This window comes from Myotis myotis, unplaced genomic scaffold, assembly GCF_014108235.1.
Source record: "Myotis myotis isolate mMyoMyo1 unplaced genomic scaffold, mMyoMyo1.p scaffold_m19_p_2, whole genome shotgun sequence".
Classification (NCBI taxonomy): Eukaryota; Metazoa; Chordata; class Mammalia; order Chiroptera; family Vespertilionidae; genus Myotis; species Myotis myotis.
This window is the reverse complement of record NW_023416324.1, coordinates 186,191,719-186,216,637: the sequence shown is the minus strand read 5'-3', so window position 1 is coordinate 186,216,637 and position 24,919 is coordinate 186,191,719. Positions and strand designations below refer to the sequence as shown.

Genomic DNA, 24,919 nt, shown 5'->3' with positions numbered 1-24,919 from the left:
ATATTTCAGAGTTTTAATGTAATATATAAGTCCATCACAAAGAACATGAGTATGTGTGTGAGAGAGACAGATATAGAGAGAAACAATAATTTAGGTATAGCCTTTAACAAGGCAGAGTAAAAATGTAGAGATGTGCTAGATAATAAATTTTTGATGTGCTATATAATAAATTATTAAGAAACTCCCCAAAATGTAATCTTTTTCTATATCACTCTACAAATAGACATTTTGGATAAAGCCTTGCTCCAAAGATTAAATCACTTAGCAGTGTAAAACTGAACCCAGGTTTTCCAACTCATGTATTTTGGCATTCAGGGGCTTTCCTATAACTTGAAAGCTCAATCAATAATCTGGGTGGGTCTGCAGTAATAATGCCTTGGCACTTTTTTCAGTCAGTGATGGGGTGGGGGAGGAAGAGGCACAAACCACACACTCTTTAAACAAAAACATAATAAAAGTCTTTTTAAAAAATGACTGGCTGATAGCTAAAATGCCTGAATACTTTTTAAGGAAATAGAACACAAAGTACAGACAGAATACTTTTCTTGGTCTTTAAAAAGAAAAAAAAGGAAGTGAGAAAAAGTTACTTCCTAACCACCTGAATTGCATTTCACTTTGTCTACGTAGTGAGATCAAAGAACAAATATCATGTTTATTTTTAAGTTCCATATAGCAAATAACACGTCAGGCAATGTCTACTAATGAATGCTCAACCCGTGAGAGTGCGTAGATTAGTCCTCACCTCTGCAAGAAGTCATCTCCACTGCTGGCCTAACAGAAACTTTCATTCCTTTCCACAACTGGTAAGGTTCTCCTCTATTTCCTGCTTTGTTCCACTGACCTGAACCAGATGCCCTTAACAGTTCGCTGTCAATTACATCCCAACACTCCTAAGTCCCTTTCACTTTAAAGCCTTGGCCAATCCTGGCCCCACACTTCATAAAGGAACTTACTGCTTGAGTCCTATTACTGGAGTCTCTTCCCACTGGTACTGATTCCAAGAGTCACCAGATAAAACCAAGTCTGCTAAGAATAGCCATTTAACTCCCAACCACCTCTTGGGGTCCCCAACAGAAGGTTACACAGGTTCTCTGGCCCAGAGTACTCTCTAGAGCAGTGATGGCAAACCTATGACACACGTGTCAGAGGTGACACGTGAACTCATTTTTTTGGTTGATTTTTCTTTGTTAAATGGCATTTAAATATATAAAATAAATATCAGAAATATAAGTCTTTGTTTTACTATGGTTGCAAATATCAAAAAATTTCTATATGTGACACGGCACCAGAGTTAAGTTAGGGTTTTTCAAAATGCTGACACGCCGAGCTCAAAAGGTTCGCTATTACTGCTCTAGAGTCAAAGCCCATTTGAGAGCCACTGCTGACAACTGACTGATCAGAATCAACTGAGTATTATCTACAGGGAGAAACAGTACACAGACATAAAAAAAATAATGTATACCTATATTATATGGAATGATAATATCTTAATGACCTAACGTTAAGAGAAAACTACTACAGAATTACATGTAGTATAATCTTACTTATATAATTACATACAAATGTCTCTGTGTGTGTGTGTGTGTAAATCACATATGAGAAGAACATGTTGAGAGACAAATGACTACACTGTATATACAAACAATAATGCATAGTGGTCCCCCCTTATCCGTGGTTTTGCTTTTCACAAAGTAGTCCAAAAATATTAAGTGAAAAATTCCAGAAATAAACAATCCATAAGTTTTATATTGCTTGTCATTCTGAGTAGCATGATGAAATCTTACACCATCCTGCTCCATCCCACATGGGACATGAATCATCCCTTTGTCCAGCATATACACACTGTACACACTACCTGCCCATTAGTCACTTAGTAGCAGTCAAAGCTACCAGATCAACTGTCACAGTATTGAAGCACTCTATACACTTGTATTGTCTGTCGTTTAGACAATGGGAGTGTATTCACATTTTACTTAGGCAATATAAAAAACAATAAAATAAAGTTCTTCAATCAGAAATAACCACTGGTTAACAGTTTGTTGTGTATTACAGATTTTCTTCCTGCATAATCAGATATATAGATATAACTTTTAAAAAATAAGTTAAGCCCAGCCAGTGTGGCTCAGTGGTTGAGCGTCGACCTATGAACCAGGAGAACGTCATTCAATTCCTGGTCAGGGCACATGTCCAGGTTCCACATTCAATCCCCAGTTGGGGTCATGCAGGAGGCAGCTGATCAATGATTCTCGCTCATCATTGATGTTTCTACCTCTCTCTCCCTCTCCCCTCCTCTCTCTGAAATCAATTTTAAAAAAATAGCAAGTTAAATGAAGGAATTCTGTTTCAGAAAGATGGAATAGACATACTTTTCCCTCTTCCTCTTCCTAATTATTACTAAAAACCCTAGATAAACATAAGATAATCCCAAAGGTGGGAAAAGCAGACTGGCTAGAGACCTCAGGACCCAGTAAACAATGTGGGTGTGAGCTCCCTGGGATTTCTTTTTTTCTCATATAACCCAAACTTTGGGCTAAAGAAGACTGTACCACTAAAACATCAATGGGCACAGCCAAGAAGGAGCCCCAACAGAAGGCTGCTATTTCTAGCCAAAAGACCAGGAAAGAGACAGCCTAGCAAGTTTTGTTTTGTTTTAATTGCTCTATTTCACAGAAAACATTGTGGCCCCACCCACACCCACACCAGCAAAGACCTACTAATAGGCACCCCAATCCCCCTATTCCCTCCAAAGGGTTAGTGTCAGAGAAGGCCAGGTAGAGAGCCAGGACTTTAATCCCAGCCAGGCAGTAACAGGCCACCACCACAAAACCACCTGTTCCCTGCAGAATCAGTGGAGACCATATGGGAAGCAGTCCTATCCCTGCCAGCCAGAAAAGCATCAGTGGGAGCCCAGTGAGGAGCCAGAACTCTCACCCCCACTCAGCAATTACGAGGAGCACCCCCTTGGGTATCAATGGAGACCAAATGGGGAACCTGTCTCATAACATAATACTGAAAATGTCCAAGTTTTAATCAAAAATCACTCACTGTATTAAAGAACTAGAAAGAGCTCTCAAGCTGAATGAAAGACAATCGATAAATAAATGCCAACAACAAGACAAGATAAAATTATCTGAGAAAGATTTTAAAGCAATCATCTCTGAATAAGCAGTTTTGAGCCTGACTGAATCAAGTGAAAAATATACTCTCAGCAAAGAAACAGAAGACATAAAGAACCAAATGGAAAGTTTAGAACTGAAAGAAGAATAGAATAACCTAAATAAAGTAAATGAGATCATACTATACATTCTTGCTATTTTTCAGCTTAATACCTAATGAAAATCTAAGTCTCTCTGTAAAATTAATCCTCAATTAAAGGACATGTATATTGTTTATAATTTCTCACTATTATAAACCATGCATATTTGCATAATTATCTATAAAATTTCTGCATAATTATCTGTCCTTGTTAGTAAATGACATCACTAAAAATGAGAGTGCCATATGAAAGGGCATGCACAGTTTAAATTTTTATACACATTGCCAAGTAACTGTCTAGAAAAACTATACCAATTACATTCCCATTAACAATGAGTCTGCCTACTTTCTCACGTCCTTGCCAACAATGGGTATTGTCTCAATGTTTTTCCTTGTTTTCTAATTTGAGAAGTGAAAATAGTCTGTCGTTGTTTTACATACGTTTCTTTATTACTAATATGATAAATATATTTTCATGTGTTTAAAAGCTAAAAATAGTCTTTCTTTTGAAAATTACTAATGCAGCTTTATTACTAATATGATAAATATATTTTCATGTGTTTAAAAGCTAAAAATAGTCTTTCTTTTGAAAATTACTAATGCAGGTATTTTGTGAATTCACACTGTTTATCTTACTGATATAAAAGAGCCATTGGTATTTCACAAACATAAGCTGGTTAATAAATATGGTTTAAATATATTTTCAACCATGTTGTTATTTTTTAACTTTGCTGATGCCTTTTTTTTGCAGAAGAGTTTTTAATTGGTTTAGAATTCATTTTAGAAAATCAAGTTTAACTAAATCTTAGTCTCATTTAGTTGAAGTACAAAGACATCTAAAGGCTCAGTTCCAACTAGTTTTAGAGCTAATCAATCATAAAATCAACACTCACTACTGATAAGTATCTAGAATTAGTCTTTCTGTTCTAATGAGGGGAAAGAAGAGGATACTGGCACCCACTAATTACCTATATATTATATTAAGAATAGATTTCTCCACATACATAGTTTCCCAAGTGGTATCACTGGATTTTGATTCCATTTTTTAAAAATATAATATTCCATTTCCCCATTGGGATCCCACTCCTACTCTAAACCCCAACCTATTTGGCTGTTAATTTGACAGACTAACTTGTATCCCTTTTTTCTACTGGAGGTTGGACTAATTCCCATGACTTTCACTGTTATCTGAAAACTTACCTCAAAATAACCAAACTACTAGTCTGCCACCTAACAGATCATTATGGTCACTACCTAAAGAGTTCTGCTCCCATGCTCTGCCCCTCTTTCAGAGCTTAATTTATTAAGCAATCTTGGGTACCATAATTTGAAATGCTGGTCAACTTACTTGAGCTATTGCTCAATTGGGATAGAAAATAAAACAAATGGCCCTAGCCAGTTTGGCTCAGTGGATAGAGCATCGACCTGTGGACTGAAGGGTCCCAGGTTCCATTCCGGTCAAGGGCACATGCTTGGATTGTGGGCTCGATCCCCAGTAGGGGGCATGCAGGTGGCAGCTGATCAATGATTCTCTCCCCTCATTGATGTTTCTATCCCTCTCCCTTCCTCTATATCAGCGGTTCTCAACCTGTGGGTCGAGACCCCTTTAGGGGTCGAACGACCCTTTCACAGGGGTTGCCTAAGACCATCAGAAAACACATATATAATTACATATTGTTTTTGTGATTAATCACTATGCTTTAATTATGTTCAATTTGTAACAATGAAAATACATCCTGCATATCAGATATTTACATTACGATTCATAACAGTAGCAAAATTACAGTCATGAAGTAGCAAGGAAAATAATTTTATGGTTGGGGGTCACCACAACATGAGGAACTGTATTAAAGGGTTGCGGCATTAGGAAGGTTGAGAACCACTGCTCTATATCAATATAAATATATCTTTTTTAAAAAAGAAAACAAATACAATATATTATTCCTTTTTTTTTTCTGGATATCCATTCTCCCTACTTACTTCTTTTCCCCAGCAGCCACTCACAGGCTCTGGCATATTTCATTACACAAGCTGCCTAATTTATGACAAGTAGCACTAACAATGTCATAAAAATTAAGCACAATCACTGGAATTATAATTTCTGTGAAAGTCACATTCATAAAATCATAATGAAAGAAAAATAGTTTAAAAGGATACCTTTTAATAATGTGAAGAGAAAAATTTTAAAAACACTTATCTCTATGTTGTCAAAAGTTATTCCAGTATTTCATGGAATAAAGAATTGGTCTATAAGGTTTTTAACCAGTCCACAAAATGTTTAGTATCAATACGTAATGCCATATTACTTAGATTTTTCATTTCCTTCAGTTTAACATTTCAAAGCATAAGTAATTTCTTTTTTAACTAATTCTATTTATATTCCAGGATACTTCCCTTAGCTAAAGAAGGACAGCACAAGTTCGCCTTCAATTTCTTAACAATCTACAAACAATATTCTGTTGGAGTTAATTTTACAAAGCATTAACATATTACCACATCGGATCAAGAAAAAGTAGATAGGAAGGACATTATAGGGTTAACTCAATGGTTCTCAAGGGGCAATTTTGTCCCTAGAAAACATTAGGCAAAATGTGCCTAGAGACATTTTTGGAGGTCACAATGGAGGAAGGGGGAGGGCCACAGTGTACTGATACCTAAGTGGCTAGAAGCTAAGGGTGTTGCTAAACATTCTATAATGCTCAAGACAGCCCCCAAAACAAAGAATTATCTGGTCCATCTTTGGCTGGTTTGCTCAGCTGGTTAGAGCATTGTCCCGATATGCCAAGGTTGTGGGTTCATACAAGAATCAATCAATGAGTGCATAAATAAGTAGAACAACGAACCAATGTTTCTCCCTCTGTCTCCCTCCTTTCTCTCTAAAATCAACAAATAAAATTTAAAAAAAGAAAAAAAGGATTATCTGGTCCAAAACATCTATAGTGATGAGATTGATAAACCTAGGACAACTGATGAAATTTTAATATACACTACATTGCAGCAATGTTAAGTTTACGGAATTTGATCATTTTCGTGTGGCTTCGTAAAGGAATGACTTTGTTTCTAGTAAATATATATCAAAATATTTAGGACTAAAGAAATATGTCTCAACTTACCCACAAAAGATTCAGAAAAAAACAATATGTAAATATGTAGAGAGAAAAAATGATAAAGCAATGAACCAAAATGCTAACAACTGGTAAATCTGAGTAAATCTTTTTATTATTCTTGCAATTTGAAATTATATAAAAAGTTAAACAAGTATTACCATACCTATAAATTTCTTTTAACCAGGAAAGTTTGCACAATTTCCCACAATATATGCAAGAGAGCAAACCAGCTTTCTTTTACTCCTTTTTCAAAATAAATTATACTATCTTGAGTGGACTAATTGTAAATTTGACCCAGATAACTCAAGTAAGTGTAAGCCGAAATGTATAATTTCTAAAATGTGAATTTCAGAGAAAAAGCTAGAAACATCTAGATGTCTACCAAGGATATGACATTCTGTAGTATATCACAGTAAATGCATGGCCTAATACCCGTGCATTGTACATTTCAGGCTTTCAATACACACTGAAAACTGCAATCATTTAGAACCACAAAAGACCTAAATATACTTTATGGGAAGCAATGTATAAGAAGTAAAACAAAAATATTTTTAGACTCAGATTTTCAGAAGTTCAACATTAGTTCTGAATTCTTGAACCTTATCATTCTTACTTCTAGGTACTTTTTACTTAAATAGTATTTAAACAAATATACAATTAACAGCTTTGCAAATATGAATGGTTTACTTTTGGAAAGCAATAGTTAAAATTTTTAAATCCAGGAAAAAGTTTAGGGCACTTACAGATGTCTGGGACATACTTGACTGTTGTGTGACACTTCCTGTGGGGGATGTAGACGGTCTTCCACTGGACAAACTTGCCTAAAATAATAAGATCTTTATAATATGTCCATAAAAACCTAAAGTTAAAATCTTTCTGGTACCAGGATACCAAAAAACCAAAAGAAAAGTAAAAATGTCTACATATGAAGCTATTCATTTTACAGTGAACATGGATTAAGCTCTGGCCAAATAGATTAAGAAAAAACAAAAAAGCTGAATGGGTAATATGATTTTAATAGCTGCACTCATTGTCAGTTTTACTCTACAGGCTTCTATCTTCTTTAGTGGAATCACCACTGCAACATTACAAAAAAGAAATTGAAGCTACGTCAAGTGCCAGTGGGTTTCAGTTTCCTAACTCATATCACAAACATGATGTTACTTAAAATTACACTACCAAGAAAAAGCAACAGCTGGGTATGTGATTACAACAGATATAAACCTTTTTCAGGTTCAGTCAACTGAGATCCTTCTCTAGTAAGATTTAAGATTAAATCTCACATGTAGTTTTATTTAAATAAACAGAACAATAATGAAAATCTTTTTTAAAACACAAGCATTTAATCATAAAATCATCCTGTTAGTAGGAATAGTGTGATTAGATTTTAGAAAGTACATATGCATATCTCTATACAGAAAATGTCTGGAGGGTTACACATTAATTGATACAGGGGCCAACTCTGAAGAGTGGAAAACAGCAGTGGGTGTAGTAAAGGAATACTTCTTCTTTAAGTCTTATAAACAATTTTATACCGTTTCATTTTTTTCAATAGTGTAAATTTCTTGCATACTGGAAAAAAAGCTTTTTTTGTTAAAATGTAAATGTAATTCACGTAATCCTAAGTATTCACTGTTATACCTAAAATTGTACATGCAAAATCATGACACTACCATAGCAATCCTGCAATGTAGATAAAAAGCAGTCGAAGAAAAAGTTAGCAACAGAGTAATATATAAAACATATCCATTACTTTTTAAATTAACTTCCATTTGGCAGCCTATTTTATTTCCCTAATAAAAAATTATCACAAAACATCTGAACTCTGAAATAATACCCAATTCATTTATTTTCTGCAGTATCTGCAAATGTCAACTTAGGCCTGATAATTTTTCATTTATCCCACTCTCACCTGAACGGCAGCAAGGCTCTGAAGCTGGGAGCTGCTTAAGTGCTGCTGCTGAAGAGCTGCAGTGTGCAGCATTAAGTGCTGCTGCTGAGCTGCATACATCTGCTGAAGGTACTGAGCAGCTGAGCTGGAGGGGCGATGCAATGCCTGTTGAATTACCTGTGATAAGTCAATTGAACCAATGTCAAACCATCATCTTAACCATAAAATAAAGTATTAAAAAAGTGAAAGTTTAAAATTTTGCTACTTGAATATTCACTGTCATAAGCTTATTAACATAGTTCTCTCCTAATTACATATCTCTAGGATTGCACAAATTAAATCCGTACAAATTAAAACTACCCTGTCTAGTCAATTCACGAAAGAAAAAAGGAGCAAACAACCATTTGAAAAGATCTTCAATCCCATTAGCAGACAAAAATTACAAATTAAAACAGGATATTATTTTCCAGCTTTCAGATGGATAAAGATTTAAAAGAATACTACTAACTGAGGAAACAGGTACTCTCATAAATGGTCATAAAAATGAAAATTGGTATAAGCATTTTGAATAAAACTTGGTAGAATTCAGGGCTTGGGTACAGGAAGGAATACGTACAACCCTGCAGCCATTACAAATAGTAATGCAAAGCAGTGCTGCCCAATATAGTAGCCACTAGCCACATGTGTATCCTGAGCACTTACAATGTGTCCAGTGTAACTAAGGAATTGAGTTTTTAATTTTACTTCATTTTAATTTAAATATAAATAGCCACATAAGCTAGTAGCTACTGTACGACATAGCACATACTAGTATATCTACATTAATTAACAAAAAGAATTCACAAATACATCATAAGGTGAAAAAAGCAGGCTACTAAATAGTGTATAGAGTAAAATGCCTTTTTATATTAAAAGTTTGTGTTTTTTTATAATACTTTAAATTTTTTTTATTGATTTCAGAGAGGAAAGGAGAGGGTGAGAGAGATAGAAACATCAATGGATGAGAAATAATCACTGATCGGCCGCCTCCTGCACTACCCACACTAGGGATGGAGCCCACAACCTGGGCATGCGCCCCAGACCAGAATCAAACCCATGACCCTTCAGTCCACAGGTTGACACTCTATCCACTGAGCCAAACCAGCTATGGCTATATTAAAAGTTTTGAAAGAATATTCAGGAAAACGTTAAAAGAACACCAAACTGAATTAGAGGTGATTTTTACCTCCTCGTTGGTACTTTTCTTTTTTTAATATAGTTTTATTGATTTCAGAGAGGAAGGGAGAGGGAGAGAGAGATAGAAACATCAATGATGAGAGAAAATCATTGATCAACTGCCTCCTGTACGCCCCTTACTGGGGATCGAGCCCGCATGTGCCCTTGACAGTAATCAAACCTGGGACTCTTCAGTCTGTAGACTGATGCTCTATCCACTGAGCCAAACCAGTTAAGGCTCTATTTTTCTTTAAATGACTGAAAAAACTTTATAATGAGTAGGTATTATATTAATAATCATAAAATTATAAAGCAATTTACTTTTTAGAAAATTACTAATTACCTTTCAAATGTAATTTTTCAAAATTTGTAAATGTTTTTTTAAATGTCAGATTCCGTGTTTCAATTGTTTCAATAGAATAAAACTATTCTTACTAAAATAATTCCTATAAAAGTGTTACTGAAAATATTTATTAGTATAATATAAAATCTGAGCCTGAAACTTCATAAATAGATAAACACAGAAAAAACAACCATTCTATTAACAGAGAAAAATTCTTTATCTGCCCAAACCAATTAAGTCAGACTATGGTAGTCCTCTGCAACCACATCCCAAAGTCACATCATGCCCACAGTGACTCTGAAACAGTATAGAACTCTAACAGCAGCATCAAACCAGAGAGATAAGGGAGTAATAGAGCCATATCCTACAGCTTTAGGGTATGAGTCAGGACACCTTGAACCACAAAATTCCAAGAAAGCATATTTCCTTGTATTGTTTACTTTCACTTGTTTATATCTCATTTTTCCAACTCCAGATTGCTAAGCCTGCTATAGACTTCTGTCACAATATCAATGTAGGCTTTTGACTCCTAGTTGCAGAGGACTATAGACCAGCATCAAGTAATATAGGATTATAACAGTACTAGAGGCCCAGGGCACGAAATTTGTGCACTGGGGAGGTCCCTCAGCCTGACCTGTGCCCTCTTGCAGTCTGGGAGCCCTCACAGGATGTCCGACTGCGAGAGGGCGCAGGCCGGGCTGAGGGACACCTCCCCCCCCCCCCATGCATGAATTTCATGCATCGGGCCTCCAGTGGTGTTATAAATATCCAAATGGCCCTTGGCAGAAAAAAGGTTCCACACTCCAGCTCTAAAGGAATGAGGATGATAAAGAACATTCAAAGGACTGAAAATGAAAGCTGAAGGTATTAAAGAACTACTTAGGTAGTTCAATAAATATTGATTTGATGGTATTTAGGGGAAGCAATTCTAGGATATCATGCAAATTAGCGTTAGTGCTATTTGTGAGATATATCTATATCTATATATCTCCAGTAACACTTTAAAAATTTTTATTAAAGTATTAATATAATAGTTCCAGGTATACAACACAGTGATTCAACATCTATATACTTTATGAAGTGATCACACTATACAAAGTTATTATGGTAATATTGACTATATTCCCTATGCTGTACATAACACTGTTTTTTATTAACACATCCAGCTCAGGTAAAAACTAGAGAACAAAATGGCATATTAAAATATCACATCATCTGTATGTTCAAAGATCTTGATACTCTTCCCTATATCTCTTGCCTCAGAGAAAGATGAAGAACATTAAAAACACATTCTGCGTTCCAGTTTGAATTTTTTAACTGACTGGGTCTCCAACAATTCTGATTCCATCCATGGTAACGTCAGAATCCTAAACCATACAACAGTTAAATAGTCATTATACTGGGGTATCCACTCTAGAAAAATGAATAGGGAGAGGACTATGTTGCAAAGTTATTTTCAATGTAGAATGCAATTATGGGGATTCTAGAGAATAAGCAGGTATAATGGAAAAAATAAGAACTCAAAGAGTAGTTAAGGGCGCAACTCCAGAATCAGAGAACCTATTAGCTTTATGAGTTTAGGAAAGTTAGACCACTTACTAGTAAAACATCAGTTTTCCTATTTATAAAATGGAGATAATAATAGTATCTAATAACCCATGCAAAACTATTATCAAATGCTTGGCCCATAGAAACTGTTCAATAAATGTTAGCTATTATTACGTACTGGGTACATCTAATGTGCCCACACAGTTCTAGATGCTTCCTTTAATCCTCATAATAACTAATAAAATGGTGGTCTCATCCTCATTTTACAGTTTCCTGAGGCTATTATGCCTCCCCCCCCCCCAAGATTATATAACTACTAATGAGAAAGCGAAATTCAAAGAGCATATCAGACTGCAATGCCCATGTCCTTTATATACAATACCATATTGCCTTAACTTCATTATAAAGGTTAACCAAGTAAATTTAATTTTCTCAACTAAGTGAAGAGCCCAAGATTTTTCCCCCTTAGAATTCCTTTCCACCTCTGCACCTAAGAGCTTTAGAATGAATCCTTCTCCTTAGGGTTCTTAAGTTTAAAATGAACCTCTTAACACATCTACAGACCTGAATAGATCTCCCTAAGTCTATATTATGGGTTCAAATATAAAATAACCCCAAAAAACCTAGAGCCATTCTGTATGTTGGGGCTCTAGATTGAATATCTCCATACTGCAGCAGCAGCAGCTAGACACCTTCCAATTATAATTTTCCTTACATATTTTAAAAGCTACACTCAGGGGTGGGAGGGGGCGAGAGGGGAATAAGAACGGACTAGAAGAGGTTAAATGGAGGGAAAAAGAGAACCTATGTAAGACTTTCAACAATAAAGATTTTTTTAAAAGAAGCTACACGCTGACAAATGTAAGCCCTCTCAACAGAATAATTATTAAGTAACTTTTTGAGTGTTTTGAACATTAATAATTCTAACTGTACTTAGCAGGGGTCCTCAAACTACGGCCCACAGGCCACATGCTGCCCGCAGAAAACATTTATCAGGCCTGCCGGGTGTTTTTGCCGCCGCTGCCTGTTGCTTAGCAGCCGACTAGTTTTTTTTTTAAACTATAGTCTGGCCCTCCAACGGTCTGAGGGACAGTGAACTAGCCCCCTGTTTAAAAAGTTTGAGGACCCCTGATTTAGAGGATATCATATAATTCATTGGATATGAAACAAAATTTGGCATAAGCAAAAATAATGACATCCTAAGTCTTAGCCTACCCATCTTCATAACTGAAATACCTGTACAGCATGTCGGTCTGAGCCACTGTAGACTGAAATCTGTGGTTGCTGCATTCGAGAGGAGGAAGTGGTGATGGTGGTAGTGGTAGTGCTACTGGTTGTTGTCGACACAGAAGATGTTCCAGGGTTTGGTTCACTATCCATAGCTGTACCGTGGTCCTTAAATCTGGCAGATAACACAAAGGGTTTGTACTGGCAAAAGCATTATCTTATGGGTTTTAAAGAATATTTAATAATTCCAAAGAAATTATCAAGTCTAAATTTCTAAGAAGGTCCTCAAAACACAGATAGCACACAGTCACCATAAACACGTTGAAAGAAAAAGTAGTTCACAAATAAATAGCATATTTAATACTTAATACCAACTAAATTTGAATTTAAATTATTCGGGATATGTAACACAGATAAGCCGGGTCTAAAATTTATTTTCATTATTGAAAGAAGATGAGTATTTTGATACCAAAACAGGTGATGAGTGAATACTAAACTACCTAGGAAAATAAAAACTAAAGCAACATCAGGGAATTTAAAATATATATTTACATTCTTCTGACCATACTAACTACAAGTTCAAATCTTTCTCTTTTTTTTCCAAATCATTCTTATCTATACATTAAAATAGGGTGCCTAAGGGCTTGTGCTAATTAGCTTAATTTTTGGCGACCATAAATACTTGCTTTACAAATAAGTTCTTTTAGAAAATAAGTTAATAAAAAATCACACTAGCTTTTTCCCTAATTAATCTCACTACATCTAATAAGTATAATGAGAGGAGCTGACAACAATTTCCCCACTTCCTTACCAAAATCTCTTTTTCACGAAGAATTGTCTTAAAACTTGAAAAGAGCATAATTATGTCACTTTCCTCAGGAATGGACAGTAAAGTACATTTGTGGACACGACTTTCTTATTTTTCCCCTTCTAATATTATGAACTCACTTCGCTGTTGTATAAAGTTCTACTAAATACAGAATTTATATCTGAATAAATTCAAACAATTTAAGTCAATTCTAAGGGCCTCAAAATTGTTAGAAACTAGAACTACAGGTGGGTTTTGTGTGGGGTGAAAAATGCACCGCCATGGTGAAAGAGCACAGGGCATAGACTCGCTTTATCTGCCCTTCTGTCCCATCTTTTCTTCCCAGAAACAAAATCTGGCGGACCTCACATTAGCAGCAGTGACAAGAATGTATGTCATAGGAACACTTTCTACTTCAGGAGAAGACAAAGGAATTTGGCACTAATTGTGCACCCACACAACTATTCCCATACACTGTCCTTTAATGTACAAGTTTTCTTTGTCCTTTATATCCTTTATGTGAATAATATTTATATGCTTTTTAAAAATCCCGATTTAATGAGAGGAAACGTGAATGGGGAAAAGCTGACTACACTTACTTTTTTGATTCGTAAATGACTCCTACATCCTTACGCTTCTCTGCTGGCTTTTTAAGCAGTTTTCAGACTGCATCCCAATACTCAAACCACAGCATCGCACGGTCACCGCTCAACAACGGAACACGTTGCGGTCGATCAGGTGAACTTCTTCCCAACGACCGGCTGCCCCAACGCCCCGAACCTGGCCCCAGCGCTGGGCCGCGAGTCCGCCTCCATGCCGGTCCCTTTGCAGCGCGTGCCGCTCCGCTCCCCCGGACCCTCGGCCCCCAGCCCTGGGGTACGCGGTTCCGCAACGAACCCAAAACGGTCACAGAGAACCCAAACGGTCGGCACGATGCCACACCTCGCCGAGCGGAACCGGCCCAACCGCTGACATGCATTTGGAGACCCGGCACAAAGGAGCCGTTTCTGCAACTCCACCGGCCGCTGCGGAGTTCTATGCCGGCAGCACGGCCGGCGGCCGCGGTGGGCGCCCCCGAGGCCTACCGGGCGGACGAAGTCGGCGTGTCTCCCCGGGCACACCATCACGCCGCCGGCAGGAGCGCGGCCCCGGGGAGGCAGCGGCCCGCAGCCGAGGACCGCGGGGAAGCGCCTCCCTTCCAGGGGGTGCAGCCTGGCCAGCCTCAAAGCAGCCCCCGCCGCCGCGAGGACACCTCCCCAGCGCCTCCCGGGGGAGGGCGGCGGGCACCCCCGTCTCGGGGTTTCCCACCGAGGCCGAGGGGGGTGGCGCGGAGCGTGCCAGAGGGGCGCGAGGAGGAGGCCTGGCCGGGGCCGCCCAGCCCTGCCCAGCCCAGCCTCCGCGGGCCCGGCGCGCGCTCCGTCCCCTGGCTGCCCGCGGGGCCCGCCGGCAGGGATGACAGCCCCGGGGGAGGGCCACAGGGCTGCAGCCCAGAGGCCGGGGGTCCCGGCGGTGACCCTGAGGGCGGGGGCTCGCCGATCCGGGACCCGCTGGTGGAAGGGGCGCTCCCGCCGGGAGGTAACTGGACCCTCACAGGTCGCCCCCGCCCCCCGGACGCGGGCCGAGCGGGCTCCTCCACGACGAGGAAGCCCTCGGGCCTCCCCTTCCCCGCACTGCCCGCGAGACAGCCCTGAGCTTGCCCCTTGGAGGACGTGTCGCTGCCCCCATTCGCCCCCCGGTTACGACATCAGTCACCAGCGAGTCACTCACTCCGCTTCCGCCATCTTCTCTCCTCCATCACTAACACGGGCTGCGCATGCGCCCCCCGGCGGCGGCGGCGGCAGGCAGAGGGGCGGGGTCGACCCAACCCCGGGCCCCCGGGGTCACGTGGGGTCGCCGGCGTCCAGCCCCCCCCCCCACCGCCCCCTCTCCAAACGCAGGCTCTGCTGTCTCTGGGAATTGACCAGGTTTCCCCAAATTAGATACTAAAGTGTCTCACCTCCACCTCCTGGCTTTCTCTTGCGTAGGGTCTTCTTCCTCTTGGAGGGGGTCTGTAACCAGGCTAAGAAAAGTTCTGCTTCCACTGTTAGATTAAAAACCTGAAGAACACACGAAGTATGCTAAAGCCTGTGCAAACTGTAGAGTGAGATGAAAGAAAACCAGGAAGATCCGATACTAAGGTCTGGGAGGGAAAGGAAACGCCCTGGTGGCTGCAAGGCTTGTTTCCTGGGGCGAGTTGGAGTTTGGGGGTCTGAACCAGCAGTTTCTCTCTCTCAAAGACAGTGTTCAGGATGCTGGTGTGGTGGGTGGTCACGAAGTCATCCTGACTATCCTATGTCTTCCACATGAATGTGCTGAGCACTTAGCAGGGGGTTGCAAATTAGAATACCACAGGGAACAAGGAGTGGCCATTAATTTGCTAATGTGGCTTACTAATAAATGATATAGATAGAGATATATAGGAGCTACGATGAGGCGGGAGGAAGCATCAAGATGAGTATGAAAAGGCCCTTCCTGCCAAGCACAGCCAGATGGAAGAGACTCATTGAGCAAGCTCTGCACTCTCTTCGGGCACCTCACTCTCCCAGCACCCCCATGGGCTCCCCGATGCAGAAACTCTCCACACCCTGTCTTCTGACTGTTTAAAAATGCTCCATTGCATAATTATGATTGAGTAAACCATTGGCTATTGGTGGTAATTGATTCAACTTCCAGTTCTTCTCCCCTCCCTTGAGAAGAGGGAATTACGAGGGTTTTAGGAACTCTGTGCCAGGAATGGGGTCGAAGCCCTAAAATATATTTCTTATTATAAATCACAGTATCACAAGCCCACAGGCCAAATACAGACTGCTTCTTGTTTTTGTACAGCAATCAAGCTAATGATGGTTTTTACATTTTCTAAGAATTGGGGAATCAAAGGAAGAATACTATTTTGTGACAAGTGCAAATTATGTGAAATTTAAATTTCAGTATCCATAAATAAAGTCTATTAGAACACATTCATGTTTGTTCTTTTATGTATTGTCACCGGCTGCTTTTGTGCTACAAGGGCAGAACTGAGTAGTTGCCACAGACGCTATATTGATCCACTACTTACTATCTGGCCTTTTACAGACAATGTTTGCTGACCTCCATTCTAGGTCACGGATCCGCCTGTCAATCGCAGAGGAATGCCTACAAAACACAGGGACTCCTGGCGCCAAGCAGGGAGCAAGCCCCTACTTGCCAGCGATGAGTGGGTGCCGCAGGCCCACAGTGACCCAATCCCCGCGCGGGAACATCGCGGAGATGTAGCGGTCCTTGTGGACTGGCTTGGACTTCTTCCAGCCCTTGCCGCTCTTGGGGACCTTGGTCCCCATCTCCTCCACATTCTCCAGCACCATGTTGTAGTGCCTGTCAAAAGCCTTCACCCGGCCCAGGAGCTTCTTGTTGCGGCAGTTGATGAGCACCTGGGTGTTGTTCTTGACGGACTGCGTGAGCACGGAGAGTGGGCCCGTGTTCAACTCTTCCTCCCCCCCCCCCCCCCCCCCCCCCCCCCGCCGCTTCTGCGGCTCCTCCGCGGTCATCTCACTCTTGGGCTTGTTGAGAAGGCTCGTGGGGGCGGAGGTTGCGCTCTCAGCACACCCTACCCCTGTCCTCCTCGTTGCGTGGGCCTCCGAAGAGAAAGTGCGAGCCAGGTTTAGTTTTATAATGTGGGAAAGAAAAGGGGGCGGGGGAGGGGGTGACAACAACACCCTAAAGATTGTTGTAAAATCTTAGAAAGCAACATGTAAAGTACTCTTTTTTTAAAAAACTTTTTACCAAGGTCTGCCTTCACCTATATTTGCTCAGTAAATGCTATTGAGTATGCCTAATGCTCAATAGGTTTTAAATGCTTGTTGCGGGAATAACTGCTTGAATAGTTGGATGGATAGTGCATGAAATTCTAGGGTACCCTGTAAATTGAATGAGACCATGTACAGACTGACTTTGTCTTTTCCTTGAAAGTAATATACCAAAACAAATGCTTTTACTAAACCAAATAGTATTGAAACTGAAAAGACAGTCTCCAGTCCTGCCACCTCTCAGGAGGTTAATCATATGCTTATCAGCCTTATCTTCCCTTGTATGCTTGTGGGCGGCACTGTACACAGTCAGCTGTATTTCCCCAGGTGCTGAATAGTAGCAGCTCTGAACATTAAAGCTGGAAGGGCCATTAGACATCACGTGACCCACACGGAGGAAGAATCTATGGCAAAAGAAGCAGCTGAATCCTGATCTTCTATCCCCCCATCCGGAGTGTTTTGCCTGGTGCCATAAAGCCTTCAAGCCAGAGGTGCTCAGTAAGCACTTGGAGACGCTATGTGCTTTCACTTTCACTCTATGCTTTTATGCTTAATGTTTGCTTCGCGTTATGGCAGCCTGGAAGAGTTGTTATAAGCAAGGCTTTGGAATCAGACAAACTTAGCTACGAATCCTGGCTCTCCCACGCCCTAGCTGTGCGACCTTTTGCAATCCTGTCTGCTTCCCCCTTCAAAATAGAACCTCATCTCTGGCCACACTACCATGAACATGCATGAAATTATCCAAATACAAACGAATGTGACACTTCTCACCACCTCCACTGTTTTCAGCCTCGGCCCAGCATCGCTCTCCTGAACCACCATAATCGGCTCCTGACAGGTCATCCTGCTTCTCTACTCTGGTTTCTCTATAGTCTCTTCTCCAGCCAGCAGCCTAAGTAAGCTTTTAAGACTGTAAATCTGACCACATCACTGCTCAAATCCTCCAGTGGCTTCCCATCGCTCTTAGCAGAGAGCCCAGGGTTTTGTGTTGCTCACTGCCTCAGCCACACTGGCCTCCTTGCTTTTTCTTTTTTGCTCTTGTATTCCCCAGCTCTCACTTCCTCCCTTCTTTCAGGACTGCTCACATACCATCTCAGAAAGCACTCCCCACCACCTACCTTAATATGGCCTTCTCATCACTTTCTTTCCCTATCCCACTTCACTTTTCTTCATAACACAGCAATGCACCAGACATTACGTTATCTACATATTGGTTGATTTATTCAGTACTCCCATCAGCCTCCAGGTTGTAAGCTTCGCGTTTTGTGCACTGTATTCCCAGTTCTTAAAACTTAAGTGCTGCCCTAGCTTGTTTGGCTCAGTGGATAGAGCGTCAGCCTGCGGACTGAAGGGTCCCGGTTTGATTTCGGTCAAAGGCACATGCCTGGGTTGCGAGATTGATCCCCAGTGGGGGACATGTAGGAGGTGGCCAATGATTCTCTCTCATCACTGATGTTTCTATTTCTCTTTCCCTCTCCCTTCCTCTCTGAAATCAATAAAGATATATTTTTTAAAAAAATTAAGTGCTCATTAAATGGACATTGAATGAATAAAGTTACTTAGCCCCTCTAATCTAAATCAGATCAAAATCCCCAGGTTTCTGATCTGAAAAATAGGGATAATATTTGCCACAAAGTTATTTTTGAAGTTAAATACAAATTGAAATAATGTATATAAACAGTAGAACATAATAAATGCTCACCTTTTTGTTGTTATTTTGTCCCATATTATTATGCTTAAAGTAAAGGAAAATAATCCTCCTACCCTATTTCCAAAGGCTATGATTTTTTTAAATTATACTGTAGTCCTTACTTTTTAAAGTTAGCACTTTATATTTTTTAAACTTGCATCTGCTATATTATAAAATATACTAGAGGCCCGGTGCACGAATTCATGCATGGGTGGGGTCCCTCTGGGTGGCCTGCAGGGATTGGGCCGAAACCCACAGTCCAATGCTGCCTGCAGCTCCTACCTGCTGCTCCCGCTCATCCCACTGTGCCTGCCGCAGGCTCGCACCCAATCAGCCCCCATCAGGAGAGGCTCGTGCTGCCACATCAGTGCTCACCAGCCATGAGCCCTGCATCTGGCGCCCTCCCAAGGGGAGTGGCCTGCAGGATCAGGCTGAAACCGGCTCTCTGACATCCCCTGAGGGGTCCCGGATTGCAAGAGGCACAGGCCAGTCTGAGGGACCCCACTGGTGCATGATCAGGCCATGGAGGGACCGCAAGAGGGCTCCAGGGTGTGTCCGGCCCATCTCGTTCAGTCCCGATCAGCCGGACCCCAGCAGCAAGCTAACCTACCCATCAGAGCATCTACCCCCTGGTGGTCAGTGCACATCATAGCAAGTGGTTGAGCAGCCTTTGCATATCATTAGCATATTACGCTTTGGTTGTTTGGTTGTTCTGCCATTCGGTCTATTTGCATATTACCCTTTTATTATATAGGCTAGTTTCAGTATCAGAGAATAGATTTTTGCCTATATGCTCCTAATGTATAAAAATAAACTGTCATATCAGTTTGACATTAAATCTTAATTGTAATGTTCTATTTATGATAGATAAGTCTCTCAAAAATACATAAAATGCCAGAGACAACAGAAGGCAGAACAAAATACATTATGGAACATGCAAAGCTAGAACAGGGCTGAAAAGTTGAGACAGTTATTTAACAGAGGCATACAAAGATACAGAATTTAATGTTAATATTCAGCTGTAGTCAATCCTGAATACTAATTTGCGCAAAAATTTAAATAATGAAAGAACATATCTGAAGTAGAAAGTGACAGTCCACTATAATCCACTCACTCTTTCCATGCCCCAAAATAATAATTATTAACATCCCATTGCAAATCCTCCTTGATTTTCCATGTACTGACATACACGTAAGTGTACTATGTATCTCTCTTATCAAAATGGCATTGGATTATACATACTCTTTGGCAATCTTTTTCTCTTAATATATCTTTCCATGTCAGTGTCATAGTTTTCTTTCAATTCCTCAAACATGCCAAACTTTGCTTACCTTAGGGCCTTCCATAAAACCCTGAAATACTCTTTCCCATACATTGCAAGTATGGTTCCTTGTTTCCCTTTAATGCCTAAGCATTTTATTCTTTTCATTGCTATTATAAGTGGAATTGTTCTCTTAATTTTTTTCTCTTTAACTTTTGCATTCTATCATTGTAAATGAACATTTTACTCTTTTATATTCCCGGAATCCTGAAATGTTTGAAAAATAATTATATAAAAGTGAGTTTCATGAAGTTTTAGAATTTAATTTAGGTGTGTGTGCTTCCAGATCATGTGCCTGTGCACCCTCCTGCAGGAGTAAAGATATTTGCCTTGCAAAAAAAAAAAAAAAAAAAAAAGATTTGATTTAGCCTATAAGTACAAAAAATGGTTCTGACACCAGTGGCATTTAACTCTGACTACACATGTGTATCACCTGGAGAGCTTTTATAAGCTATTTTGGTGGTGTTAGGGGAGCATCCCACACTAATTGAAACAACCTCAGGGTGGCATCCTGGGTATCAGGATTTTTCGTCTTTCTTCCTTTCTTTTTTCCTTCTTTATTTTCTTCCTTCCTTCCTTCCTTCCTTCCTTCCTTCCTTCCTCCTCCCTCCTCCCTCCCTCCCTCCCTCCCTCCCTCCCTTCCTTCCTTCCTTCCTTCCTTCCTTCCTTCCTTCCTTCCTTCCTTCCTTCCTTCTTTCCTTCCTTCCCTCCTTTCTTTCTATCCTATCTAATAAAAGACAAAAAGGGTAATTGACCATACCTTCGCTATGCTTCCCATTGGCTAATCAGGGTGATATGCAAATTAACTACCAGCAAAAATGACGGTTAATTTGCATACATAGGCGCAATGATGGGAGGCGAAAGGGGAAGGATGGAAAACAGTGATTGGAAACCCAGGCAGCAGGCAAGAGCCGGGTGGATCGGAGAACCAGGGCCGCCTTTGCCCGCCCCCCAGCCGGTGATCGCCATCGGAAAGCCGGGCCTGCGGCCCCATGGTCGCCATGGCGATCGGAGTGAGAGAGAGCCGCATCGTGATCAGAGAGCCGGGGCGCAGGCGAGGCGGCACCCCAGCATCCCAGCACCTGACATGCAAAGGTCGGGGATGAAATGACTTTTCCCAACCATGTCTGCAAATATCCTGGGGAAGGCATCACTGAAGCGTTCACAACAACTCTCTTACTTGGCAAGGAAGAAAAAAGTTGGCAACGGAAACAATCCCTTACATCAAAGTTAAGGTCCCTCTGAGTAAAAAAGAATATTTCCAACATAAAGGAGGGAGCAGGCAAAAATAATAGGTTCTCAGGACTTCCACTGAAGTTTGAACATATGACAGAGTCAAAACGAACATACAAATTAAAACAGTGGACATTCAAATAACCCGAATCAACTGTCACTGTTTGTCCCAATAGCAGCAATGCTTATGTGATAATATAGTTTAACAAACATACAAAACAAGTCACATGATAAGAGAGGTTCGGCTTCTAAAGTAAATTGAATATGTTCTTTAAAAATTCTCATGTCCTCCCCTCTGACTATAATTCTTAATTTTTCAATCAGAAAATTACCCCAGGTGATTCAGTAACATGTAGAACTCCAGTAACCTAACTTATTTAAAAAAACAAATATCCCAACCATTTTTAAAATATTTAAATTGATATTTTAGGATTAAAATTATAGAAGACATTTAGATCCAAATATATTTTCTGAATAAAAAATATTTCAGTTTTTGATTTAAAAAAAAATAAACATAAAAAAATATATAAGTGACACATTTTCCCAAGGAACTCTGAAATAGTACCTTTCCCTCTAACTTTCTTCAAATTAAGAGAATCTATGGAGTTCCCTATACTGCACAAGTTTTAATGAAAGATAATAAGACTTTCTAAGAGCATCAAATACATGTTTTCTTATTTACAAACATATATACTCTTCTCTCTCTCTCACTCTCTCTCTCTCTCTTTAAAATATATTCTTACTGATTCAGAGAGGAAGGGGGAGTCATTTGCTATCTCTAGGAGTCAGCTAGCTCCAGGAGGGGCAGTCTTTGTTCTATCAGTAATACCACCAAGATGCCAAAATATCATAAAATATACCCCTAAAAGCATGATCAATACATTTCTAACCTAGTTTAAGTATTATGAAGGTTTATCCCCTGATTAAATTCTTCAACTGAAGGATAGACTATTATTGCTGTGTAGTATTTTAAATACACTATATACTATACTAAGCATAGTACAATATATATTGATTGAAAAATGATTTCTGTTGTGATGACTTAACATATATAGAGCTTTATTCAAGTAATTTTGTAATGTTGACATATTTTGAGAAATGCTTGGGTTACTTATTTGAAGTAGTTTTATGGAAATAAAATATGTAAAAGCTGTAATTTTCTCTTAGCTAATACCATACTATGTAATCTTAATCTACAATAAATGTCCTCTGCCTCAATATGGTATATTTAAGAGCCCAGAAGCAATCCATTCTCTGTGACAGGTATGGAATATTTGTTAGGTAATCAAATATTCATGTGTGTGTGTATGTGTGTGTGTGTGTGTAAATCTTTGTCTAGTTTAATGCAGGAAGACTGGCAGGGCTAGAAATTTGGAGTTAAAAGGCTGAGTTTAAGAACTGGTACTGTGCATTTCCAGCCAGTGATCTTCGGCAATTCATTTAACCTCTCTGAATACCAAGTTGATTATCACTAAAGCAGAGATAACAGTAATTTTTACCAGATGAACTTTTGGGAGAAATCAATTAACCTAAATGTGATCGTATTTGTCAACGTGTTGTATAACCACAATGCACCATGTGCATGTATTTAGGGCTTACTCCTACTACAATATACTGTAGAGACATTTTTTCAGAATAGGAATTCAGAAAGTTTTTTGTAATTGTAGAAATGTTCAAGGGCAAGACCAGAGTGGGGAGTACACTAAAAATTGATTCAGGAAAAGAATAATAATGTACTGTCTCTTTATGTAGTGAAATTTTGGATTTAAAGGGTATTTTCCATCATTGAACTTCAAAGAGCTTTGAAATGTTTATTTATTTTCATAATAGTTTGAAGTCAGATTAAAGTTGTCATTTGTTCTCTGAAAAGGAAGTAAATACAGAGCAAGTTACATAACCTGCTTGAGTCAAAATTAGAACAAACACTTTCAATTTTGCCACGTAGCACTCAGACTGGATATTGCACTGCTCCCACAATAAGTACCGTCTTTTGCTGGAATCATCGAAGGTTTGGTTTTATCAAAATACTTGCTGGTGGCCCTAGCTGGTTTGGTGCGGTGGATAGAGCGTCGGCCTGCAGTCTGAAGGGTCCCAGGTTCGATTCCAGTCAAGGGCACATGCCTGGGTTGTGGGCTTGATCCCCAGTGAGGGGCGTGCAGGAGGCAGCCAGTCAATGATTCTTTCTCATCATTGATGTTTCTATCTCTCTTTCTCTCTTCCTTCCTCTCTGAACTCAATAAAAATATATTTTAAAAAAACACAAAACTTGCCCTAACCGGTTTGGCTCAGTGGATAGAGCGTCGGCCTGTGGACTGAAGGGTCCCGGGTTCGATTCCGGCCAAGGGCATGTACCTTGGTTGCGGGCACATCCCCAGTGGGAGGTGTGCAGGAGGCAGCTGATCGATATTTCTAACTCTCTATCCCTCTCTCTTCCTCTCTGTAGAGAATCAATGAAATATATTGAGAAAAAAAAAACAACAACAACTTGCTGGTTGCCCTAGCCAGTTTGGCTCAGTGGATAGAGCATCAGCCTGTGGACCAAAGGATCCCAGATTTGATTTTGGTCAAAGGCACATACCTCGGTTGCAGGCTCCTCCCTGGCCTGGGCCCTGGTTGGGGAATGTGCAGGAGGCAGCCAACAGATGTGTTTCTCTTACATCAATGTTTCTCTCTGTCTTTCCCTCTCTCTTCTACTCTCTCTAAAAATCAATGGAAAAATATCCTCAGGTGAGGGTTTAAAAAAAATACTTGCTGGTGCAAGCAATTAAATATAGAAAATCTGTCATCAAATAATCATCAGGAACTCATTTTCAGCAAGTAGACCACATCAAGCTCTCTAAGATGCAGGCCTTGGTCTTTATTAATGAAGTGAAGAATCTGCATCTTCTCCTGAGGTCCCAGAGCTACTGTTCTTGGCTATTCTGGGCCACCCTTTCCTCTGTTCTCATCCAAAGAACAAATATCTTCACACTAGAGGCCCAGTGCACAAAAATTTGTGCACTGGGGGGAAAAGGGGGTCCCTCAGACCGGCCTGTGCCCTCTCGCAGTCTGGGACCCCTCGGGAGATAACGACCTGCTGGCTTAGGCCTGCTCCCGGGTGGCAGAGGGCAGGCCCAATCCCTGGGTGCAGCCCCTGGTCAGGCTCAGAGCAGGGCTGATTGGGGAGTTGGGGCGCCACCCCCTGTCATGCACAGAGCAGGGCGGATCGGGAGGTTGCGATGCCACCCTCAGACACGCTCAGAGTAGGGCTGATTGGGGGGTTGGGGCACCACCCCCTGTCACACTCAAGGCAGAGTCGATGGGCAGGTTGCAGCACCACACCCTGTCACGCACAGAGCAGGGCCCATCAGAGGGTTGGGGCGCTGACCCCTGTCACACACAGAGCAGGGTCGATCAGGGGGTTGGGGAGCTCCCCCATGTCACTCACAGAGTAGGGCCCATAGGGGAGTTCGCGCACTGC

The 24,919-nt window shown here is 40.5% G+C and overlaps 2 protein-coding genes across 8 annotated transcripts in view; both read right to left on the bottom strand.

Moving 5' to 3' along the window:
- The window catches only part of PHC3 (polyhomeotic homolog 3), a 64,182-nt gene extending 48,983 nt beyond the window's left edge, over nt 1-15,199 (bottom strand). For 6 of the 7 annotated variants that reach the window (XM_036352051.1, XM_036352054.1, XM_036352055.1 and 3 more), the window contains exons 1-4: nt 15,162-15,199; nt 12,596-12,761; nt 8,275-8,430; nt 7,106-7,183 (exon numbers count right to left, since the gene is read on the bottom strand). In XM_036352051.1, the coding sequence (XP_036207944.1) occupies nt 7,106-7,183; nt 8,275-8,430; nt 12,596-12,761; nt 15,162-15,175 (414 nt within the window). In that variant the 5' untranslated portion in view covers nt 15,176-15,199. Of the gene's footprint in view, nt 1-7,105; nt 7,184-8,274; nt 8,431-12,595; nt 12,762-13,993; nt 14,228-15,161 lie in introns of those variants that run through there. The other variant, XM_036352053.1, reaches the window with a different exon arrangement.
- A 1,339-nt stretch (nt 15,200-16,538) lies between these two features.
- Nucleotides 16,539-18,058, bottom strand: LOC118675773 (small nuclear ribonucleoprotein Sm D2-like). Its single transcript, XM_036348572.1, has 2 exons — nt 17,987-18,058; nt 16,539-17,044 (listed from the first exon to the last, which is right to left on the bottom strand). The coding sequence occupies exons 1-2, from the start codon at nt 18,056-18,058 to the stop codon at nt 16,610-16,612; spliced, it is 507 nt and encodes a 168-aa protein (XP_036204465.1). The 3' UTR covers nt 16,539-16,609.
- Between the last annotated feature and the right edge of the window lie 6,861 nt (nt 18,059-24,919).

Bases quoted from the DNA above. Each gene is read 5' to 3' on its own strand.
- LOC118675773 (XM_036348572.1), bottom strand. From the start codon at position 18,058: ATGACCTGTCAGGAGCCGATTATGGTGGTTCAGGAGAGCGATGCTGGG. The intron at 17,045-17,986 runs GTGAGAAGTGTC...TTCTCTTCGGAG, and splicing joins GGCTGAAAACAGTGGAGGTG to GCCCACGCAACGAGGAGGAC.